The following is a 17,500-nucleotide window of genomic DNA, read 5'->3' on the forward strand; positions in this document are numbered from 1 at the left end:
GGACTGCAATTAGTTGATGTGAACCCATTTCATATTTAATTCGATTATAATTCGATCATAATCGAGGTCTAATGTGAACACGGCTTAAGTGAAAATCCAGGACTGGTATTCTATCATTAAAATACTAGAAGATTACTACTTCGACTGCGTCTCGGGTTTGCATTATGTCTCGAATTCTCCCAACTCCCCTTGTGTTTAGATGAGGCCTATGGAAACACGGAAAAAAGTAATTACCAAAATTAATAATTATCAACATTACCAAATTGACGTCTGTTTTCTATGCGTATGTCCGGCCTCTTATTGATGATAAATTGCGTCATAACGTTGTCTAAGTGGTTGGCGAAATCACGAGCCGCAGTTAATTACAGGGTTAAAATGAGGGGAAAGATGCAGTTAACAGCCGTAAGCATGAATGTTATTCAAATTGACGCGAACATTGTCAAGAGCTTTTCTCGCTTTTCTGATTGGCTACTTACAACAGTCAATAGAATGTGATTGGTTAAATATTTGGCAGTTCGGCAGTTGCACAGATTTTTGCATAAATTAAAATTGTATCTGTTTTTACTCTAATTGATGATAAAAATTAGCCAGTTAGCGACGGTTACAGTAAAATCTATTTTTTTCAGGTGGATCGATGTTGTTAACGACAAGCAAAAGACTGACACTCATTACAGGTAAGATGAGGGGAGATGCATTAATAAAGAAACCAGAGCAATGAATCTTTGTCGCCTGGCGGCCTTGCTGCTCAAAGGCAATTAACGTTTTCCGTCCCTCGGGACTCAAAATGGCCGCCAGGCGAAAAAAGCCCGTAACAGCAAGAAGTTACAACACATCAGAAAGGTCAGTGTTCATCAGTGATCTCGGCAGCCATTTTACAAAACTTTCTCCTGCCTTGAAAATCGCATTAGTCAATGAAATTCAAAAATTTTACAGAAAACGCAAAGCTGAACTTGACATTTGTTGGCTGAAACGTTAGCCTTAACTTCAGCCGCCTCCTCCGCTTGCTAAGTGTGGAGTTTAAGAAACGACGACGGCCACGGCAAAGACAACGCCAAAAAAGCAGTAATATTATTGGTTGAAAGAACCAAAATGATCGTGCTGCACGTGCGGCGCGCATTTTTGTACATTTCTCTCCCGTACTCGTCAAAACAATAGACACTTTACGCAAAGACGACGATTTCGATTTCTCTGCCATACTCCACAAAACGACAACGTGGAAACACCAAATTTTAGGTTTTGACGACAACGTGAGCATATAACAATGAAAAAGTAATTTTCAGTTTTGACTTAAAAACCGTCCTTACCCATCCAGTGACAGGATAGTTCGCCTGTATTGTACGAGGCGAACAAGACGGAATATTCACGAAATACTTGTGATAACGCTAAATTATATTTTGGACTAACGTTTTCGTTTCCGTAGCCGTCGTCTTTGTTTGAACTCCCTAATAACGTAAAATGACCAATTGGTTGTAGCATACTTCGCCCATATTGTACAACATAAACAAGATGGAAACATCGTGAATAGCTCAAACTAATAGTTTGAAGTGACGTTTTCTTCGTCGTAGCAGTTGTGGTTTCTTAAGGTAATTCCTTAGTATTGCATTGCGCATCCCTACTGCGCACGATTTTCGCGTCATTAGCTCGCCCACATGAGCACGTGCGCATACAAAACGTAAGAGATTTCGCTCAAACTAAACCCGATAGCGAAAAAAATGCTCCTTTTGTCTCAAACGAGCACGGTGATTTGCTAAGAACAGTCTAATAAAGAACATATTTGAAGAAGAAAAAAAGTTTGATAGTAGAACATGAATTTTTTTTGGAAAACAGTTCCGTACTGGGTGTAATTTACCCAAGGCGAGGACTTCAAGCTAACCACGGAACTATCCCAGAAAGTGCACCATTCCCACAACCAGTGAATCAAAGTCGACGTAAATGAAGCATTACTGCTAATGTAAATAAAAGAAGCTTCATTTTCAAAATAAAATTTTGTCTTTGAAGTAACCAAGACTTAACTCACCCATTTTCTTTTTCCTTAATCAGGTCTATGGATGGTGATGGCAACTTCAACTGGCGTATGGTGTTTCCGTTCGATTATATGCCAATCGAGAAGAAAGTAGTGGTCAGGAGGAAGGTAACCTTTACAAGATGCTTTCATTTCTCTAAAAAGCTACTAAACCTGGGGCACATTATATTCAGGCTATAAATTCCAAAGTAACGACGATGCTCATTTCCCTGTTCTAGTACATAGAGTTATTCCATTTGTCAGATCTACTCGCGTTGTTCAATTTTGCGCCCGACAACCAAATGAACAAAATCACTAGCGACCCAAGCATAACCCAACCATAACGCAAACACAAGCACACGACGCAGCAGAGACAAAGATTGACCTGTTGCATGTTCTCTCTTACAACGCGGCGCTGCGAGTGGAATTTGGAAGGGGTCTTTTTCGTTGGACGAACATCACGGCTTGCGTTGTGCTTGCGTTACTTTCCGTTTTCACACAACGCAAGCGAACGCAAGCATAAGGGCAAGCACAAGGATAAGGAAAAATCGATCCTATAGCTTGTGCTTCTGCTTGCGTCATGGCCGTTTTCATGGCGAAGTAAGCGCTCTTGTTCTTGCGTTTGTGCTTGCGCTTTGTGCTTGCGTCGCTAGTGAAAACGAGGCTTAAATAAAATCGTGAAATGCTGGACGCGAAAGTCGTGCTCAGACTTTTGCGAGCCTGGTTTTCAAATCAATCTGATTCAAAACAACGATTTCTTCTTCAACTGATTCCCAACTTTTGAATTTTCTTACGAGGTCAATTTTTAGTTTGAAATAGGTTGAGAAATTAACTTCGCTTTTTAAAGATCTGAAATGTCTGGAGACTTAGAGTCAAAGTTCCGTCTAATTACGTGCATTTCTGGACATAAATGTGTTTGTCTTTAGTCGCGTTATCAAGCTGAACTAGTATATTGAAAGTTCACTGTTGATTGATTGAGGTGTTAATAATAACCGCAACTTTCAAGGTCCGAAGCTATAGGCAATTTCCGAGTTCATGTCTGTGTCCTCTTCAAAGAGAGTCTAAGTGCGACTTTTTTGTGATGGTAATTAGTTCTACTTTAAATATGAAAACTAATTTCCGTAAGAAAAACATCGCACTTAGACTCGCTTCCAAGAGGAGGCAGACATGAACTCGGCAATGGCCTATTCGGCTGGTAACACCAACCAACAGATTGCAATTATTATTGAATTACGTAACTTGATTATTAATTGAAGTCCTGAGGGTAAGAAGAAATAGTACAAAACAAACTTCCCGTGTTTATGTTGGTAGAATTCAACTCGTTTTGACGCATCCCTTGCTCAAGCACCAGAGTTGTGATAAATCGGTGAATTACACCGTTTCCCAGAATTCTGCGAAAGTTTTTCTGAAGCAGAATTGCACTGAGTAGTCTAACTGTGTAATATTTATTAGCCGCGATATTACCTGGGAGTGAGATCAGCACACTCCTTTATATCCCACCACAGCCGACCGGAATTGAACAATAGGGCCGTTTAAACGAGAGAAAATAAGCCGCGGCTAACTCTGGCCGCGGCTTACGTAAGCCGTATACGAGTATAAACTCCCAGGCCAGGATAAGACGCGGCTTGAGAAAGCCGTGAACATAGATTTCGTAGCATTTATACGGGGTGTTCGCGGCTTACGTAAGCCGCGGCCAGAGTTAACCGCGGCTTATTTTCTCTCGTATAAACGGCCCTAATATTGCTATAACTTGGAAAATTTAACCCCAGCTTCAAAAGCGACATCTCTTTTTGTTATTGCGTTCTATCCCCCAGGAACATTTTTGGAGCCTGGATGAAACTGAGGAGAAAGCATCGCCAAAACTGAAAATACAGATATGGGAGAACGACATCTTCTCAAGTGACGACTTCATAGGTATACTATATTGTTGCGTTTCTCGTTTTTGTTCACGTCACTTTTTCGTCTTTCTATCCATCTCTGGCATGCGGGTTGTGTATACCTGTGCTTACAATATTTATTTACTATTTAAGTCTCCTTGGATCGGGTGTTATTTTGATACAGTATTTTTAATAGAAAGGTTACTTTCATTTAAGGTCAACAAATTGCATAACGGTCATTTGTTCAATTAAATTTCTGATTCTTCAACTTGATCTCGTAAATTTTGTCTTAAATAATCGCCGGTTCATTTTTCACCCTTCAGTACTAAAGAACAAGAGAATTGCGTTTTAAACCCAGCCAGCTGAGCTGATCTCGAATGACGCTTCTTTAGAAAGTCAAAAATCCCTGACAGTAACTTAATTAGTTACAAATGACTTGGTCGTGCTTACATCTAACAGAATAATTTAGACAACTGAGAACATAAAATTCAACATTTTTTCCTCAACAGGCCAGCTGGAGTTAGATTTGACGGATTTACCCAAACCATGCGCAGATCCTGATCATTGTGGTAACGCCAAGAAAGATCCTGGTTTGAATGGCAAAACGTTTAACCTGTTTGCACAGAAAAGCGCCCAAGGCTGGTGGGCCTGTTACAAGCCTGGAGTTCCAGAAGTTCAGGTAGGCTAACAAAGTAAGAAATCAAATGAAGATATGCCTGATCCTCGCAGATACATATCCGCAGTTCAATATATGATTCGGCATTTCATATAATCATGTCGTTCGTTAGAATAAGAAACCTTACTTTCATGAACATCTTGATAATGTTGAAATCCTTTTAATTATATATTCAGCCATGCAGATAGACTCCAGTCTGTTTGACTTGTTGTTTGAGTAACTTGCCGATAGGTTTCATCCAGGAAGTTCAGCCATGCTTGACTTCTTAACATTTTCCATCACTGACTCGTCTATTGGCCTTAAACAATGTTCGCTATTTGTAAACACTGGCGTGCATCAAATTTTATTGAATAGTCAAATTTGTCAACCCCCGTACCAAAGAAATGCCTGTTGCAACAGCCAATGAACGTCTGGTTGGTCTATGAAAAAGAATGGGTCACGTCACGCGAAAGAGCCCTTAATATTAAAGTAAGATTTTCTCTGTGTTGTAGTTGCTTTTTTATGGTGGCTAAACCAATAATCAAGATGGCTTTTTTTTTCATAATTTCAAGGAAGCTCACCAAAGACCATTATTGATCATTAAAACCTCTTTAGGGTAAAGTTGAGATGACCTTGGAATTGCTAGCCGGTTATGAAGCTGCGGCTAAACCCGCGGGACAGGGACGGGATGAGCCCAATCAACATCCTGTATTGGAGGAACCAAAGTAAGTGTCGTTATTGGTCATTTGTAAATATCTGTTTGTAATACCGAATCTTTGGAGGTATTCGTTAAAGTGTCGCATTAACATACGTCGAGTTTCTTTAGAGAAGTCGTCTTGCTAAGCGCACCAGATCGACTTTAAAAAGTTAAACGAAAACTTGCAGACCAGGAGTGAACATCAAGCACCTCCCAAATTTAAATGATCATTTTCCCAAACCGAGCTTAGTATTTCAGGAAAGCCAGTTCCTTTCAAATTCATCGACATGTGGCGTAATCGAAGTCGTTGCACATTGGTTGGCGAAGTTAATAATTCTTGTTTATCGACCTTCTTGAACTTTGTTGGATCGGAACAGAATCAAAAGATCTAAAGCGGACTCGTGATGCATCATCACTCTTTTTTGCTTTTGCTGTATTAACCAACAACAAACTTTGTTTCAAACCAATAAATGTTAAGGGTTAGTAAGGGCCTTTCTGTGCAACGAACTTATGCTTACTGATCCTTTTCTAGCCGCCCAGCAACGTCCTTCTTGTGGTTTACGTCACCGTTCAAAACCCTTCGCTACATCATCTGGAGGCGATACAAATGGATTCTTCTTCTCCTGCTGATAATAATTATTGTCGCTCTACTCGTTGTTCTCTTTGTTTATGCTATGCCGGTAAGTACTCAGTAACGAGTTAATTGCTTGTGTCAGTTTTGTTTCAAAGAAACATTGTAGGAGTGATCGTTGCGTTCACGTATCTTTTGAGATGATCGTAACCTTGGCGCTGTCTTGTTGCCAACATCTCCAATCGGGAAAATTGTCAGAGACTACGTTTACATTAAAGCAAAAACTTCCCGGTTGGTAACTATTCACAGCATTTTGAGTTTAACCACAAAACATGAATGTAGCATAAAAAGGGTTCGTCACGAATCCAGAACCCTGTGAAAGAGTGCTCTCCTTCAAACGGGTTTATATTCAAATCAAGTATTCCCACGACTGTATATTGTAAACAGTACCTAGAACGATTAAATGAGTCTTTCTTTAATCAACCAGCGAATAGCCGCTATCTCAAGCCAAGTAAAAGGTTGCATCTGAGCATATAATAAAGGGACTACTTAAAACGTGATATTCCGAGCTATTAAGACAAGAAAACCGAGACCTTGTGAGAGGATAATCGATACTCCTTGTGGGCGCTTATTGCAAACTTTAACAATAAAGGCATTGCAGACATTTGCAGAATGGACAGCAGTAAACTATAGGAGCAGTTTTTGCTCAATATATCTTTCAAGAAAAAAAAGGTTTGGTCATAGATGTAGTCCATTTTACAGTTATGTGCTTAGTTACCTGGCCTGTGAATGAAAGTGAGACTAGAGATGACCTTGTTTTGATAGAAACGTTATTCCTTTCATTATGTAAATTCCAACTAATTTGCATGAGAACAACATCATTAACAGGCAGGTTGGGCTGTATCATAACAAGGTCAACACCAGGAAACTAAGCACATGACTGTAAAAAGATTATTTGATGGAAATGAATGTCCAGCGGATAGGATTAGCAGTCGTGTCTGAAACAGACAACGCTTCCACCGTCGAGTGAAGAGATTGCCATAGAGAGTGGACAACTGGAAATAGGAAAAACACGATCATGATGATGAGTCCAATGTTAGCCTCATGATGGAAACTTATACGATATGTTTGTGTATTTTCTATTATTGCAGGGCTATACCGTAAAGAAGATTTTTAACGTTTGAAAACAACCCACCAGCTTTGCTAATGGAGGACACAGCATTCACATGGTCATCAGTTTCTTTAGTTAATACCATTTGGGCTATCTCGTAACAAATTAAAAGACTGAAAGTCACGAATTTTGGGAAAAAAAATTCTTTGAGAAGTAACTTCTTGACTGTTCTTTATTGGTTGATTTTTTTTTCTTCAGTATTCAATTCAGTAGGATTAAAATATTGCTAGGTAGTTGTGTACTTGAATCTTTGTGGTGAAATTTTCGTTCTCGTCTTCAGCTCGAAGGAAACCGGTATGAATTCAAAATGATTTTGTCATCATACAAGTAACTAAGACGCAAGTATCTGCTCAATAAAATTGAATAGTATTTTAAAAACGTTCCGTATGTTTGCTGCATTGCAACGTTGTATTTCTTTCCTTCACTCTTAGCTAACTAACTGCATGTTTGGTCTAAGAAAATCTGTATCTGCAAGTAAATTCATTTTGTGTGTTCAGTCGTGAAAACTCAATTTATGCATCTCCAAAACAAGACTAATAACGTTTTAGGAGGTAGTGACTAACTTTCTGCTAAACGCTCTATAGTCATTAAGGTTATTTGTTGAAGGTGTAACAACAACGAAAGGTAATCTGTTTACACCTTAGCTTATTGCATGTCAAAAAATTCAAAATTCAAAGTAGCTTTCATTGTTTTATAAAAATAACAGTATCCATGAAAATTCTCGTGCTTTTATTCGCTTTGGAAAAGAATTTCAATCGAATTTAAAAATGCGCATGGGATTAGGTTTTGCCAACGTTTCCAAGAACGCGTAGCTTTACGTAAACAATACGCGAAAGGAGACCTTTTGTCACTTCTTTCAAACAGCAGGAATTTTTGCAGAATGATTTGCACAAGGCGGAGGTGAAAAGTCCGAGAGGGAATTCTCTTCAAGCACCCAACAGTTTCTTTACAGTGTAACCCTGAAAACAAAACAAAGCACAACATAAGCACCTTGGTACTAGCACACAGAGATCTTTGTTAAGGAGACTCAAATCAGTTTACAAACTGTACTTTTTGGAAGGATTGAATCTACCAACTGTTTTACGTTACGGCAATTGAAACCGTGCATACGGAACCCGCTCCCGCAGCGCGCGGCAGTCAAAACTGTGCTATCCTGTCAATAATTTTTCACCGGAAACGGTGCATTTCTTAGGCTCGATATCCGCCGCTCACTCGAGTTCGGGTATCCTCCCCGTGCGTAAACGGCGTTGTTGTCGATCTACCTTGTCGAAAGGACGCCACTTAAGTCTTTTTTTCGCGAAGTTAACACAAATACATCATCAATACAGTTTTGACGTCTTCTTGCACTTGATTCGAAGATACCAGACTGAATTCGTCTTAAAACAGTTAGGAAAAGCACAAGAGCTGACGTTCGAATCGCCGCACAACGGCAGCCCAGTTTTGGCGCCAAAGTTTGTTGACAAAAAGTTTGCCACAAATCTTTTAAATTGTTTTCTGGCCCTTTTATTGTGAACAATTGACGTGACGTCAGATAGCACAGTTTTTCCCGCTCACTGAATTCTGATTGGTCAATTTAATTTTCAGCAGTTCTGGCCGTATACACGGAAGTTATGGTACCATCTATGAGACACTAATGATTGCTCAGACATGCAAACTCTCTGCAGAGTCAACAGATTTTCTGGAGCGGATTTATAGCCACCTTCACAACTGGAATTTTTAAGGTAGCTCTGAATCCTCTGCGGAGAAACTTGTTAACTTCGCATATTGGCCTGCCAATCACTTAGGGGTCACCGAGTTCGTTTTTGAGATATAAGCGTTTAAAGACAAAATCGTCAGTGTATGGCATTTTGAGATAACCTATTACGTCAAATTAATAAGTGCATCTTGGTAAGCAATTATTGGTGCCCCATTTGGTACAATAACGTTGCTGTTACGTGAACAGTGTAGAGTTAATCCTTCTTATAAGATATTCCCTCTAAATTGTTGAATCTGTTTTGAGCACCTTAGTGTCCTTGTTTATACTATGTCCTAACTAACAAGACACCTTTTTAGTTTTGATAAAGATCGCTTTACCTTTAGTAAAAATAACGGCGATTTTCAGTTCATTTTGTCGCAAAACCTGAATCAAAGTTATTTCTCTGGTTAATAACAGTTATAACGAAGTAAAATCTTACCGGCGCTGCGTAGACAAACAGAACCACCAAAGCAACAAGTAACACAATTATCAAGAATGTTAAAATCTTCCATTTGAAGCGGCGCCATAGGATGTACCGCAAGCTCTTAAAGGGAGATGAAAACCAAGCAAAGGATGTCGCAGGTCGACTATAAAATAAAAAAGCACAAATAGACCATTTTACAGTTGTAGCTAAGTTACCTGTGGGAGGCGCAGTGGCCTCATGGTTAGTGCGCTCGACTCCGGATCGAGTGGCCCGGGTTGGGGTCCCGCCTGGGGACATCGTGTTGTGTTCTTGGGCAAGACACTTTACTCTCACGGTGCCTCTCTCCACCCAGGTGTATAAATGGGGCTAACCCTGCGATCGACTAGCATCCCATCCAGGGGAGAGTAGAAATACTCCTAGTCGCTTCATGCTAATGAAACCGGAGATAAGTGCCGGCCTGATGGGCCTTCTGGCTCGTAAACAGAGAATTTACTTTTTATTTTTAGCTAAGTTACCGGACCTGAGAATGGAAGCGAGGCTGCCAGTGACCCTGCTTTGATACAAACCTTTGCGCTTTGCTAATGTTAATGTAGACTAATTAGAATTGAAACAACACAATTTAGATAATGAAAGCAGTGAGGTCTGTATATCAATACAAGGTTATCGGCAGCCTCGCAGCCATCGATAGGCTAGATCACTGAGCAAACAACTGTAAAATGGCCTATAACTGTTTGATAAAAAAAGTATTGTACATGGTAGCACATACTGCCTCTTTTTGCTCGATGGAAAGCCTAAGGTTTGAACGCAGCCCGAGAATGAGCAGTCTCAGTTTGTGCATCTGCCTTTGCCTAAGCTTCCTTCTGTTTAAAAAGCTTTTCCCGACCCCTAGCTGATCATTTATTCAAGCGGCAAGTTGTCCAATGTTAGCGGCCCCTCACACTAAAATTAAATCGCAATTGATTGAAACTGAAAACTAGAAGCCTTATAATAAATCAGCTGGCTCAGTCGAGATTGCCCCTGAACCTACGTCGAAGAGGTTGTTGGTTCGGATTCGATTCGAAACTGATTCCGAGTTTCTGTAGTTTCTCCACTGAGATTTTAATCTTCGAATGGTAAGAATAAGTCTTCTCGGATAAGACTCGCATATCACTCATTCAGCATGAATGATCAACTATGATAGAATCTTCTAAACTTGAGTGACCTACGGAGGCCACAATCAACAGCAGTCAAATTGAAGGAATTGAGACCGCTAAACTGGTAATCCAAAAAAGGCCTTATACTCACTTTGGGGGATCTAGTGTGGGGTTCTGGTTGGGGTCTTCGCGTCCTTTCCCAGCCGGTTTCTCATCACATTCTTGTTTCGTCAAAAGCTCTAGGGTCATCTCCAGTTTGCCCTACAAATATAAAGCACGTGGAACCCGATCATGAAGAACTACAAATTACCGTTGTCATCACTTGGGTAACCATGTGAGCTGCTTGGTTTTATGTTGCTTCGAAGAGAAAAACACAGCTTACGTTCAAATAATCGATTCTTCTTGATTCAATCCATAGATTGGGAAACGTTACGGAAATAATAGTAATTATGGATAAATCTATTAGGTTGGGTAATCGAGGGAGATTTATCACCCAAATGCGCTGAAACGGTGAATCACTATTGAGCCCACGATGGCTCATTCATTTTCATCGCTCACTCTGGGTAACCGCTCAATGGGGCCTTTTCGAAATATCAATATTCACCTTGATAGTGAGATACAGAGGACAAAAACAATAGAAACAAGTTGCAATGTGAAATATTTTAAAATATCATCCACTTTCCTTTGTCTTTGTCGTCCGAACCTCTCTTTCAAGCTGAATTTTCATATATCGAAAGTGGCCAAAGAGAACAGTTTTGTGCTCGAGTCTCTCCAGCGGAGATTTGAGTTTTGGCACATTCAAAACGGATCTTTTTGCGTGACTTCAAGGTAAACCACCTTCCACAGTGGTCTCATCTTATTATTGGTTCTGGAGGGCGCTTTACATATGCTGTACGATGCTGTACAACTAGGTGCTAAAAAAATAGATAGTCAAAGGTGAAATATACGATTAAAGAACGGGCTATTCAGGTTTCTTTATAATGACAAGGCCCGTTCTCGAAAGTGCATTCATTATTTCTCACAAGAAATACAAAGTAACATACCGCCAGTGTTTGTTCACCGTCGACAGCAGGCCACCAGCCATAGATTCGCTTTAAATCGAACAGGGATACCATCTCTACTTTCTTCTTTCGCCTCTCTGTTCCTTGCGGGGGCATCTGGTGCAAGCCGCAATTCCTTGCATTTTTAGCTGGTCGTGGCAATTTGCTCAAGTTTAATTCCAATTGACCTGCGAAAGGATAGAAGTCAGCAGACTTTAAGCTTAGGATTGTCACAAATGACAACACAGCTTGTACTTTTATTAGCGTTTTTGCCACTCAAGAATTTATGATTTTTTGATGGCTAATAACTTACCCGTTATCAAAGCTAAAAGGTTAAAAATTGGAAGTTTAGCAAGTAAATAGCATGGTGGCTTCTGTGAGCAAACTCGCATGTTAATTAAACATAATGTAAACTATGATTTCAACAAAGATTCCCTTATTTGGTAGAGCAAGTGTTCGAGTCTGAAATGGTCAAGTTGCTTCGTTCACTGCGATTATCTTTCGCTTAGAATATCACAAATGTGCTACATAGCATCATTAAGAAATGAATCACACCCTCACCAAGAAAGTCGTCCGGTGAAAACAGGTCATTGTCCCAGATCTGAACAATAAACTTGGGTGGCAACCTCTGCTCTCTGATGTCCAGACTCCATACATGTGCCTAAAATGACAACAATTTTACGTTTTTCAACGTGGCACCCTGGCTAGAAGAACATCAAACTTTCTAAGAGGCTTCAAACATATAACATGAAGGTGTCAATAATAATAACAATAATAATAATAATAATAATAATAATAATAATAATAATATTATTATTATTATTATTATTATTATTATTATTATTATTATTATTATTATTATTATTATTATGAAGTGAAACAATACAATATCATAATGGACGTATAACATGCAGAAGGCTGTAATCTCGGGAACATTAAACATCTCTCGCACTTTTAAAGTTGTAGCATGAACAGTGAAAACGCTCTCCATTTATTAACTTCCTTCCTTCAATATTTACCGGTCCATTAATCATCAAGGAAAATATTGAAAGCCGAATCAGTTACAGTATATATTTGAGAGAATTTTAAATATTTTATAACTGCCATTTTAGATTTTAGAGATCCTATATAGTTTATCAATTTTTCTAGTGCTAATTTTTATATTTAATTTAAACTTTTAAGTTTATATTATTATACTAAGTTTTCACTATAGTCAGCGGGCTACGCTCACGCGCAAAATTAATTGTATATAGCATACAAAAGTTGTGACTGCTGCATAATAAGCTCAATCTAAATACCTAGAGAGCCATAATGGTGCATTGAAGGTCCTCTTTTTGGAAATGTGTAAAGAACTCAAGCTGGTAGATTCCGTGCCCCCGTGGTACTCGCCTGGTGTTCCTACACCACCGCACGAATCATCCGAATCGCAGGCTTACTAGGATGTGCCGGTGTTTGCCGAACATGGTTTTGTCAAGGTTAACAGGATGGATGCGAGGTTCGTTGACCATCAGGAAAAGACAATGCGAGCAGTACGGATGAGTTTTCCGTGGGTCGATAATCGCAGGAAGAAACTTGACAGCAAAGTATGGGCCGCTAAGATGGCATTTGGGGAAGTAAGATCGAGCACTGCAATATAGGAATCGTTGTTCTGGGGGGTTGGTCCGAGGAACTAGAAGATTGTGTGCAGACGCTCGTTGGATCTAGACACAAGAGGTTGTCAAAGTCACGAGTTAAAGTCGTATTGCCGAGTAGCTTGAAAATTGCTCGCCATTTTAAAACACTAACAGAGCGCGTTACCACACTAGCAGAGGTTTAGTTTTTATTTTATTTTTATTTTTATTTTTATGTAATATATACCGAAGTTTTATATAAAAGAATAACAATCTGTAAGTAATTTAGTTTTAGTCCGCTTGGGTATAATTATCAGTATATACAGCAATTATTTATGTGCAAATTAATTCTTGAACGAAATGATGTATGAAATGAATCATATATTGAACTGGGGATATGAAATCAAGTAAAGCTATGAGGATCATAGCTTTACTTAAATTAATTTTTAGTGGATGAGTTTTAGTGTAAAATTAATTAATTATTTATTTATTTTTAGCGTGAAATTAGTTAGAGGATATGTTTTTCTTGTATACGGCCATCAGGTTACGCGAAAGCACCCTTCCGCCTTCTCTTATCATAAGCATACAGGCCCCAGTTGTTCAAGCGATGGATAGCGCTATATATCTGCCGGATAAATCACTATCCACTGGATAACTCAATTAGTTTTGCTAGTGTTTATCCACAGTGACTGGATAGTGATTTATCCGGTGGATAGCGTTGTACAACTGAGGCCAGATGTGTAAACTACAATAATCATAATGATGATGATGATGATGAACTTTATTTAAATGTCAAGTGTATTTACGGCTGGGACACCGCTGTACAGTAATCACCAGAGTAGCCGAATAAAAACCTGTTGCAGCAGAGTAGAGAACTAACAAACTTAACCCACGCATGACGCCTACCTAGGCCTGCGAATCGAACCCGGGCCACATTGGTTGGGCAAGTACAGTGCTCTCACTACTGAGCAACCCCTGCTCCCCAATAAATGTTGTCTTTGGTTTAACTTGTTATGCAAAGAAATGGACTGATACTTATGCGTAGACGTTGTTCTGCGGCTTATAATGATTAACCTTCGCGTCGCTCGAACTGTGTACACGCCTCATGTGGTAAGTATCACGACATACCTTTTTTCTGACTACCATGACTTTTTCAGCAGGTATATACAAAAACGGAAAGAGAAAACGCCAGTTGAAATTTCCAGTGCCATCTAAAGATCTGAAAATGAACACTTGTTTATTAAGCTTTTCCGAGCCTTGTACGGGGCAAAATTCTGCTATTCTCATTGGAAACCTTTAGCTATTTAAAAGAGTGGTGAAATGTAAACCATTACATAATGATTACAAATACCTATATGCTAAGATTTGTACGAAAAGGCGGTTTCTTGGGGCGGCACAGGGTAATAAAGTACTCGTATAACAAGCGCTGATATGCCTCAGCCCAAATCACTCAGCCTGTATGCGTTGGCTTACGTACTATCTTACAAACGTGCTCATTTGCGCAGGTGAGAATGCCTTTCAACAGTTCAAATCGTTGTCTTGACGAAATAGAAAATTCGTCAGAAGCACGCGCCATACTTTCATTCGTTCTCTCAACCCTTTCCGTATGTGGTCTCTAGCAGAACTAACCAAGGTAAAGACATTTATTTGAACTCTCTTTACCTGTAATGAACATCAGTTTTTTCTTGTTTATCAATTCCTGATATCCACCTGTCACATAAGGAAATTTCACGCAAATTAGCTACGCTCTACGAGAAAACGTTTTTTTCAAACCAGCTGATAAAGATAAATCAACCACCGCGTAAGGAATAATGTGGGAACAGAAGTTAGCCCTTCGTCATTCGTATGCTCTATGCAACAGGAGACAGGTAATAAAATAACAGAAATCGCCGAGTAGTTTTGATCATGACCAACTTATAGAGCGTTTTCATATGACGTCAGGGCGGCCATGTTGATGTTCCAAAACAAAGGAATGGCGGCCATGATGGTGTACCAAACTAATCCTCCGGGAATTGATCTCTATTATTATGCAACTATTTTTTTTTGTTTCAGTAATCCAATATGGCAACTGAAAACATGAGTGAAAACGCTCCATACAACAGGAGTCCGAAATCTATCGAGGAGGAATATAGAATTAAGGAAATGGATCCGGAATACACATTGTAGAATCCAGAATCCAAAAATGTCTTACCTTAAATGGGGCGACAAGAGGTACTACTCTAGTCTACACAAGAAGGCAATCAATAAATTCGTGGAAACCACGGGAAAAAAGATAACCTACGTCCCATATCTTTTTTTTTTTTAATTCTCTTAGAAGCGTTCTAGAACTCCATTCCTTGAATTCGATTGATCAAGGCCCAAACAGGTGATCTACAGGCCAGGATGGGCATATATCTTAAAGTTTAGGCTGCCTGTGATGCACCAAACTAAAGGGAACATGAAAAAAAGACTAATGGCTTTTTGTTTAAGTCTCTAAACTCAGTTACCCTTTGACGTAAATGTCGCTCATCGCTTCACCCATAACTGACACTTCATCAAGGACGACGTCACTGGTATTCCAGATGATAACACGAAGCTGGTAACTGAATACGAGAGCAAACGCAACAAGTGTTAATTTCTGCAATCATTTTTCGAGCGGTTTTTAATAGTGGGTCATGAAACTGTAGCATAATAATTACTGGGGCTGTGTCCACTTCCACAAGACTTTACAAACACAAACCATGAAGAGGAGCATTAATAATATTGTGGATAGTGCTTAATTCTCCCAAAACCTCCGATGCATATTTTCTTGCTTTAACGCTCTTTTTCACCTGCAGTATGCCTTACTTTCTTTTACTCCCAAGTAAGCCATGAGAGAGTAGCTTCCACAGAAACTACTTTGTCTCACTGTTTCAGATTAGAGAAGAATTTTCCCGATGCAAAGTAGATGGTGATGTCAAACCGGCATTAAACCCGTTTATCTCCCTTGCTAGATCTTGGATTAAGTAACTACCAGTTTTTCCAGTGGAAATTTTATTTATTTAATAATTTATTTATTTATTCGTTTATTCATTCATTTATTCAGTCAGTCAGTCAGTTAGATAGTTAAATAATTAGTTACAGGTGATAAGAACTTTCCGCAATGTCAAACTACGTGTGAGAACTTGTTGAGGTTATCTGCTTATCATATCATCAGTTGGCAGGCAATTATCACCAGGATCATAGTTAATATGCCAGGATCAAGTGAAAATCATCTGTCCCATAGATCTCCCGAATGGTTCAACATTTTAACTTACAAAAGTACCTAAATTGTACTTCTTCGACTCATCAGTCGACACATCAGAAGCCAACTTACTCGGTAGGTTCCCGTGGTGAAACGTCGAATGGCATCCCTGGAGCTCCAAACGTCTTCGGGAAAATGTCAACCCACATTTGAAGCCTTCCCTAAGATAAAAACACAATATATACGACAAGTAACGAGTTTTATTTATGTTTCATCACTGTAATTATTGAGGGGAAACATAAGTAACAATTTTACAAAACCGCAACATTAACAACTAATTGAAGGAAATTGAATGTTATCCGATAACGGGCGAGAAAGGGCAGCTAAGTTAATTGGATGATTATGACTTTATATCTTACCGTGACGAAGGGCTTTCAATCGCTAGTTGACGTTTTCAAAAACACAAACATTATCACTATTCCAAACTTAAAACCCTTGCATACGTAATTTGTACCTAGAAATCGGCGTCAAAATTGTTGAGACACTCTTATCCTTTTGAGTCGATTTCAAGCTCGGCGGCGCAAATGGCCCCCTCCCCCGCTCCCCCGGGACTAGGGTGGGGGAGGGAGGGGTATCCCGGAAACGTACTTTCTGGACAAGTTTTCTTTGCAAACAATGAATGTGTCGTTGCCAGTGTGCTCTGTTGGCAAGTGTCTCAACTAATTTTGTCGCCGATTGTAGCTAAGCATTGGAAAAGCCACTAATGCGGAAGGAAAGTGATCTTTTCGAGGGAAATGTAAAAATGAGAAAAACCATTTTTGAAAAAAAAAGGCTCGGTTTATTGCAATCAGCATCCGACGTAAGTTAAAGGGAATGCAGACTCCATATTGTAGGCTTCTTGGAGCACGGAAAAACAACGCAAAAAATTCGTTGTGGTGATCATAACAAACCTGTTCTATTCCAGGTTGAAGTGTATTGTACAGTGGGCGTGTCTCCACGTGTTCAGGAACAAGCGGAAGGCTGTTGAGTACATGTAAAGCCAGTCGCTGATCAGGGGGACCCATGTGAGGATTAATCGTGACTTCACCCTCTGTGAAGACAAAATCAAATTTGATTAATGTTGTTTTGATGTCTTCAAACACTGTAATGAAAAGCGATCATTGATGAACAGAGTGAGGCGGCACGTGGTGACAAGTTATAAAAGCCCCTGTCAAGGTCTGGTTAACATTTTTTCCATATTACAAAGGAATATGGAAAGTGTGCCAATTGTGTAAAGAACTACTTACCAAAGTCCTCCAAAAAGAATTCATCTCCATTGAAAATGACTCTGTTGTTGCCGATGAATCGCGGTTTCGAGTGATTGTTTGTCTCGCAGTACTTGTC

At 39.5% G+C, this 17,500-nt stretch overlaps 2 protein-coding genes across 4 annotated transcripts in view; one reads left to right on the top strand and one right to left on the bottom strand.

Annotated features, from left to right (window-relative positions):
* The window catches only part of LOC138006701 (myoferlin-like), a 65,600-nt gene extending 58,249 nt beyond the window's left edge, over positions 1-7,351 (top strand). For both annotated transcript variants that reach the window (XM_068853188.1, XM_068853189.1), the window contains exons 55-61: positions 627-674; positions 2,041-2,131; positions 3,817-3,916; positions 4,389-4,558; positions 5,150-5,259; positions 5,764-5,911; positions 6,954-7,351. In XM_068853188.1, the coding sequence (XP_068709289.1) occupies positions 627-674; positions 2,041-2,131; positions 3,817-3,916; positions 4,389-4,558; positions 5,150-5,259; positions 5,764-5,911; positions 6,954-6,986 (700 nt within the window). In that variant the 3' untranslated portion in view covers positions 6,987-7,351. The remainder of the gene's footprint in view (positions 1-626; positions 675-2,040; positions 2,132-3,816; positions 3,917-4,388; positions 4,559-5,149; positions 5,260-5,763; positions 5,912-6,953) is intronic.
* The window catches only part of LOC138006703 (myoferlin-like), an 89,631-nt gene continuing 79,258 nt past the window's right edge, over positions 7,128-17,500 (bottom strand). For both annotated transcript variants that reach the window (XM_068853198.1, XM_068853197.1), the window contains exons 45-55: positions 17,404-17,500; positions 17,068-17,207; positions 16,250-16,338; positions 15,402-15,497; positions 14,578-14,625; positions 14,044-14,134; positions 11,867-11,966; positions 11,309-11,493; positions 10,417-10,526; positions 9,148-9,295; positions 7,128-7,932 (exon numbers count right to left, since the gene is read on the bottom strand). The exon at positions 17,404-17,500 is cut by the window's right edge and continues 49 nt beyond it. In XM_068853198.1, coding sequence (XP_068709299.1) covers positions 7,900-7,932; positions 9,148-9,295; positions 10,417-10,526; positions 11,309-11,493; positions 11,867-11,966; positions 14,044-14,134; positions 14,578-14,625; positions 15,402-15,497; positions 16,250-16,338; positions 17,068-17,207; positions 17,404-17,500 — 1,137 coding nt within the window. In that variant the 3' untranslated portion in view covers positions 7,128-7,899. The remainder of the gene's footprint in view (positions 7,933-9,147; positions 9,296-10,416; positions 10,527-11,308; positions 11,494-11,866; positions 11,967-14,043; positions 14,135-14,577; positions 14,626-15,401; positions 15,498-16,249; positions 16,339-17,067; positions 17,208-17,403) is intronic.

The sequence above is a fragment of the Montipora foliosa genome, chromosome 6 (genome assembly GCF_036669935.1).
Source record: "Montipora foliosa isolate CH-2021 chromosome 6, ASM3666993v2, whole genome shotgun sequence".
Lineage (NCBI taxonomy): Eukaryota > Metazoa > Cnidaria > Anthozoa > Scleractinia > Acroporidae > Montipora > Montipora foliosa.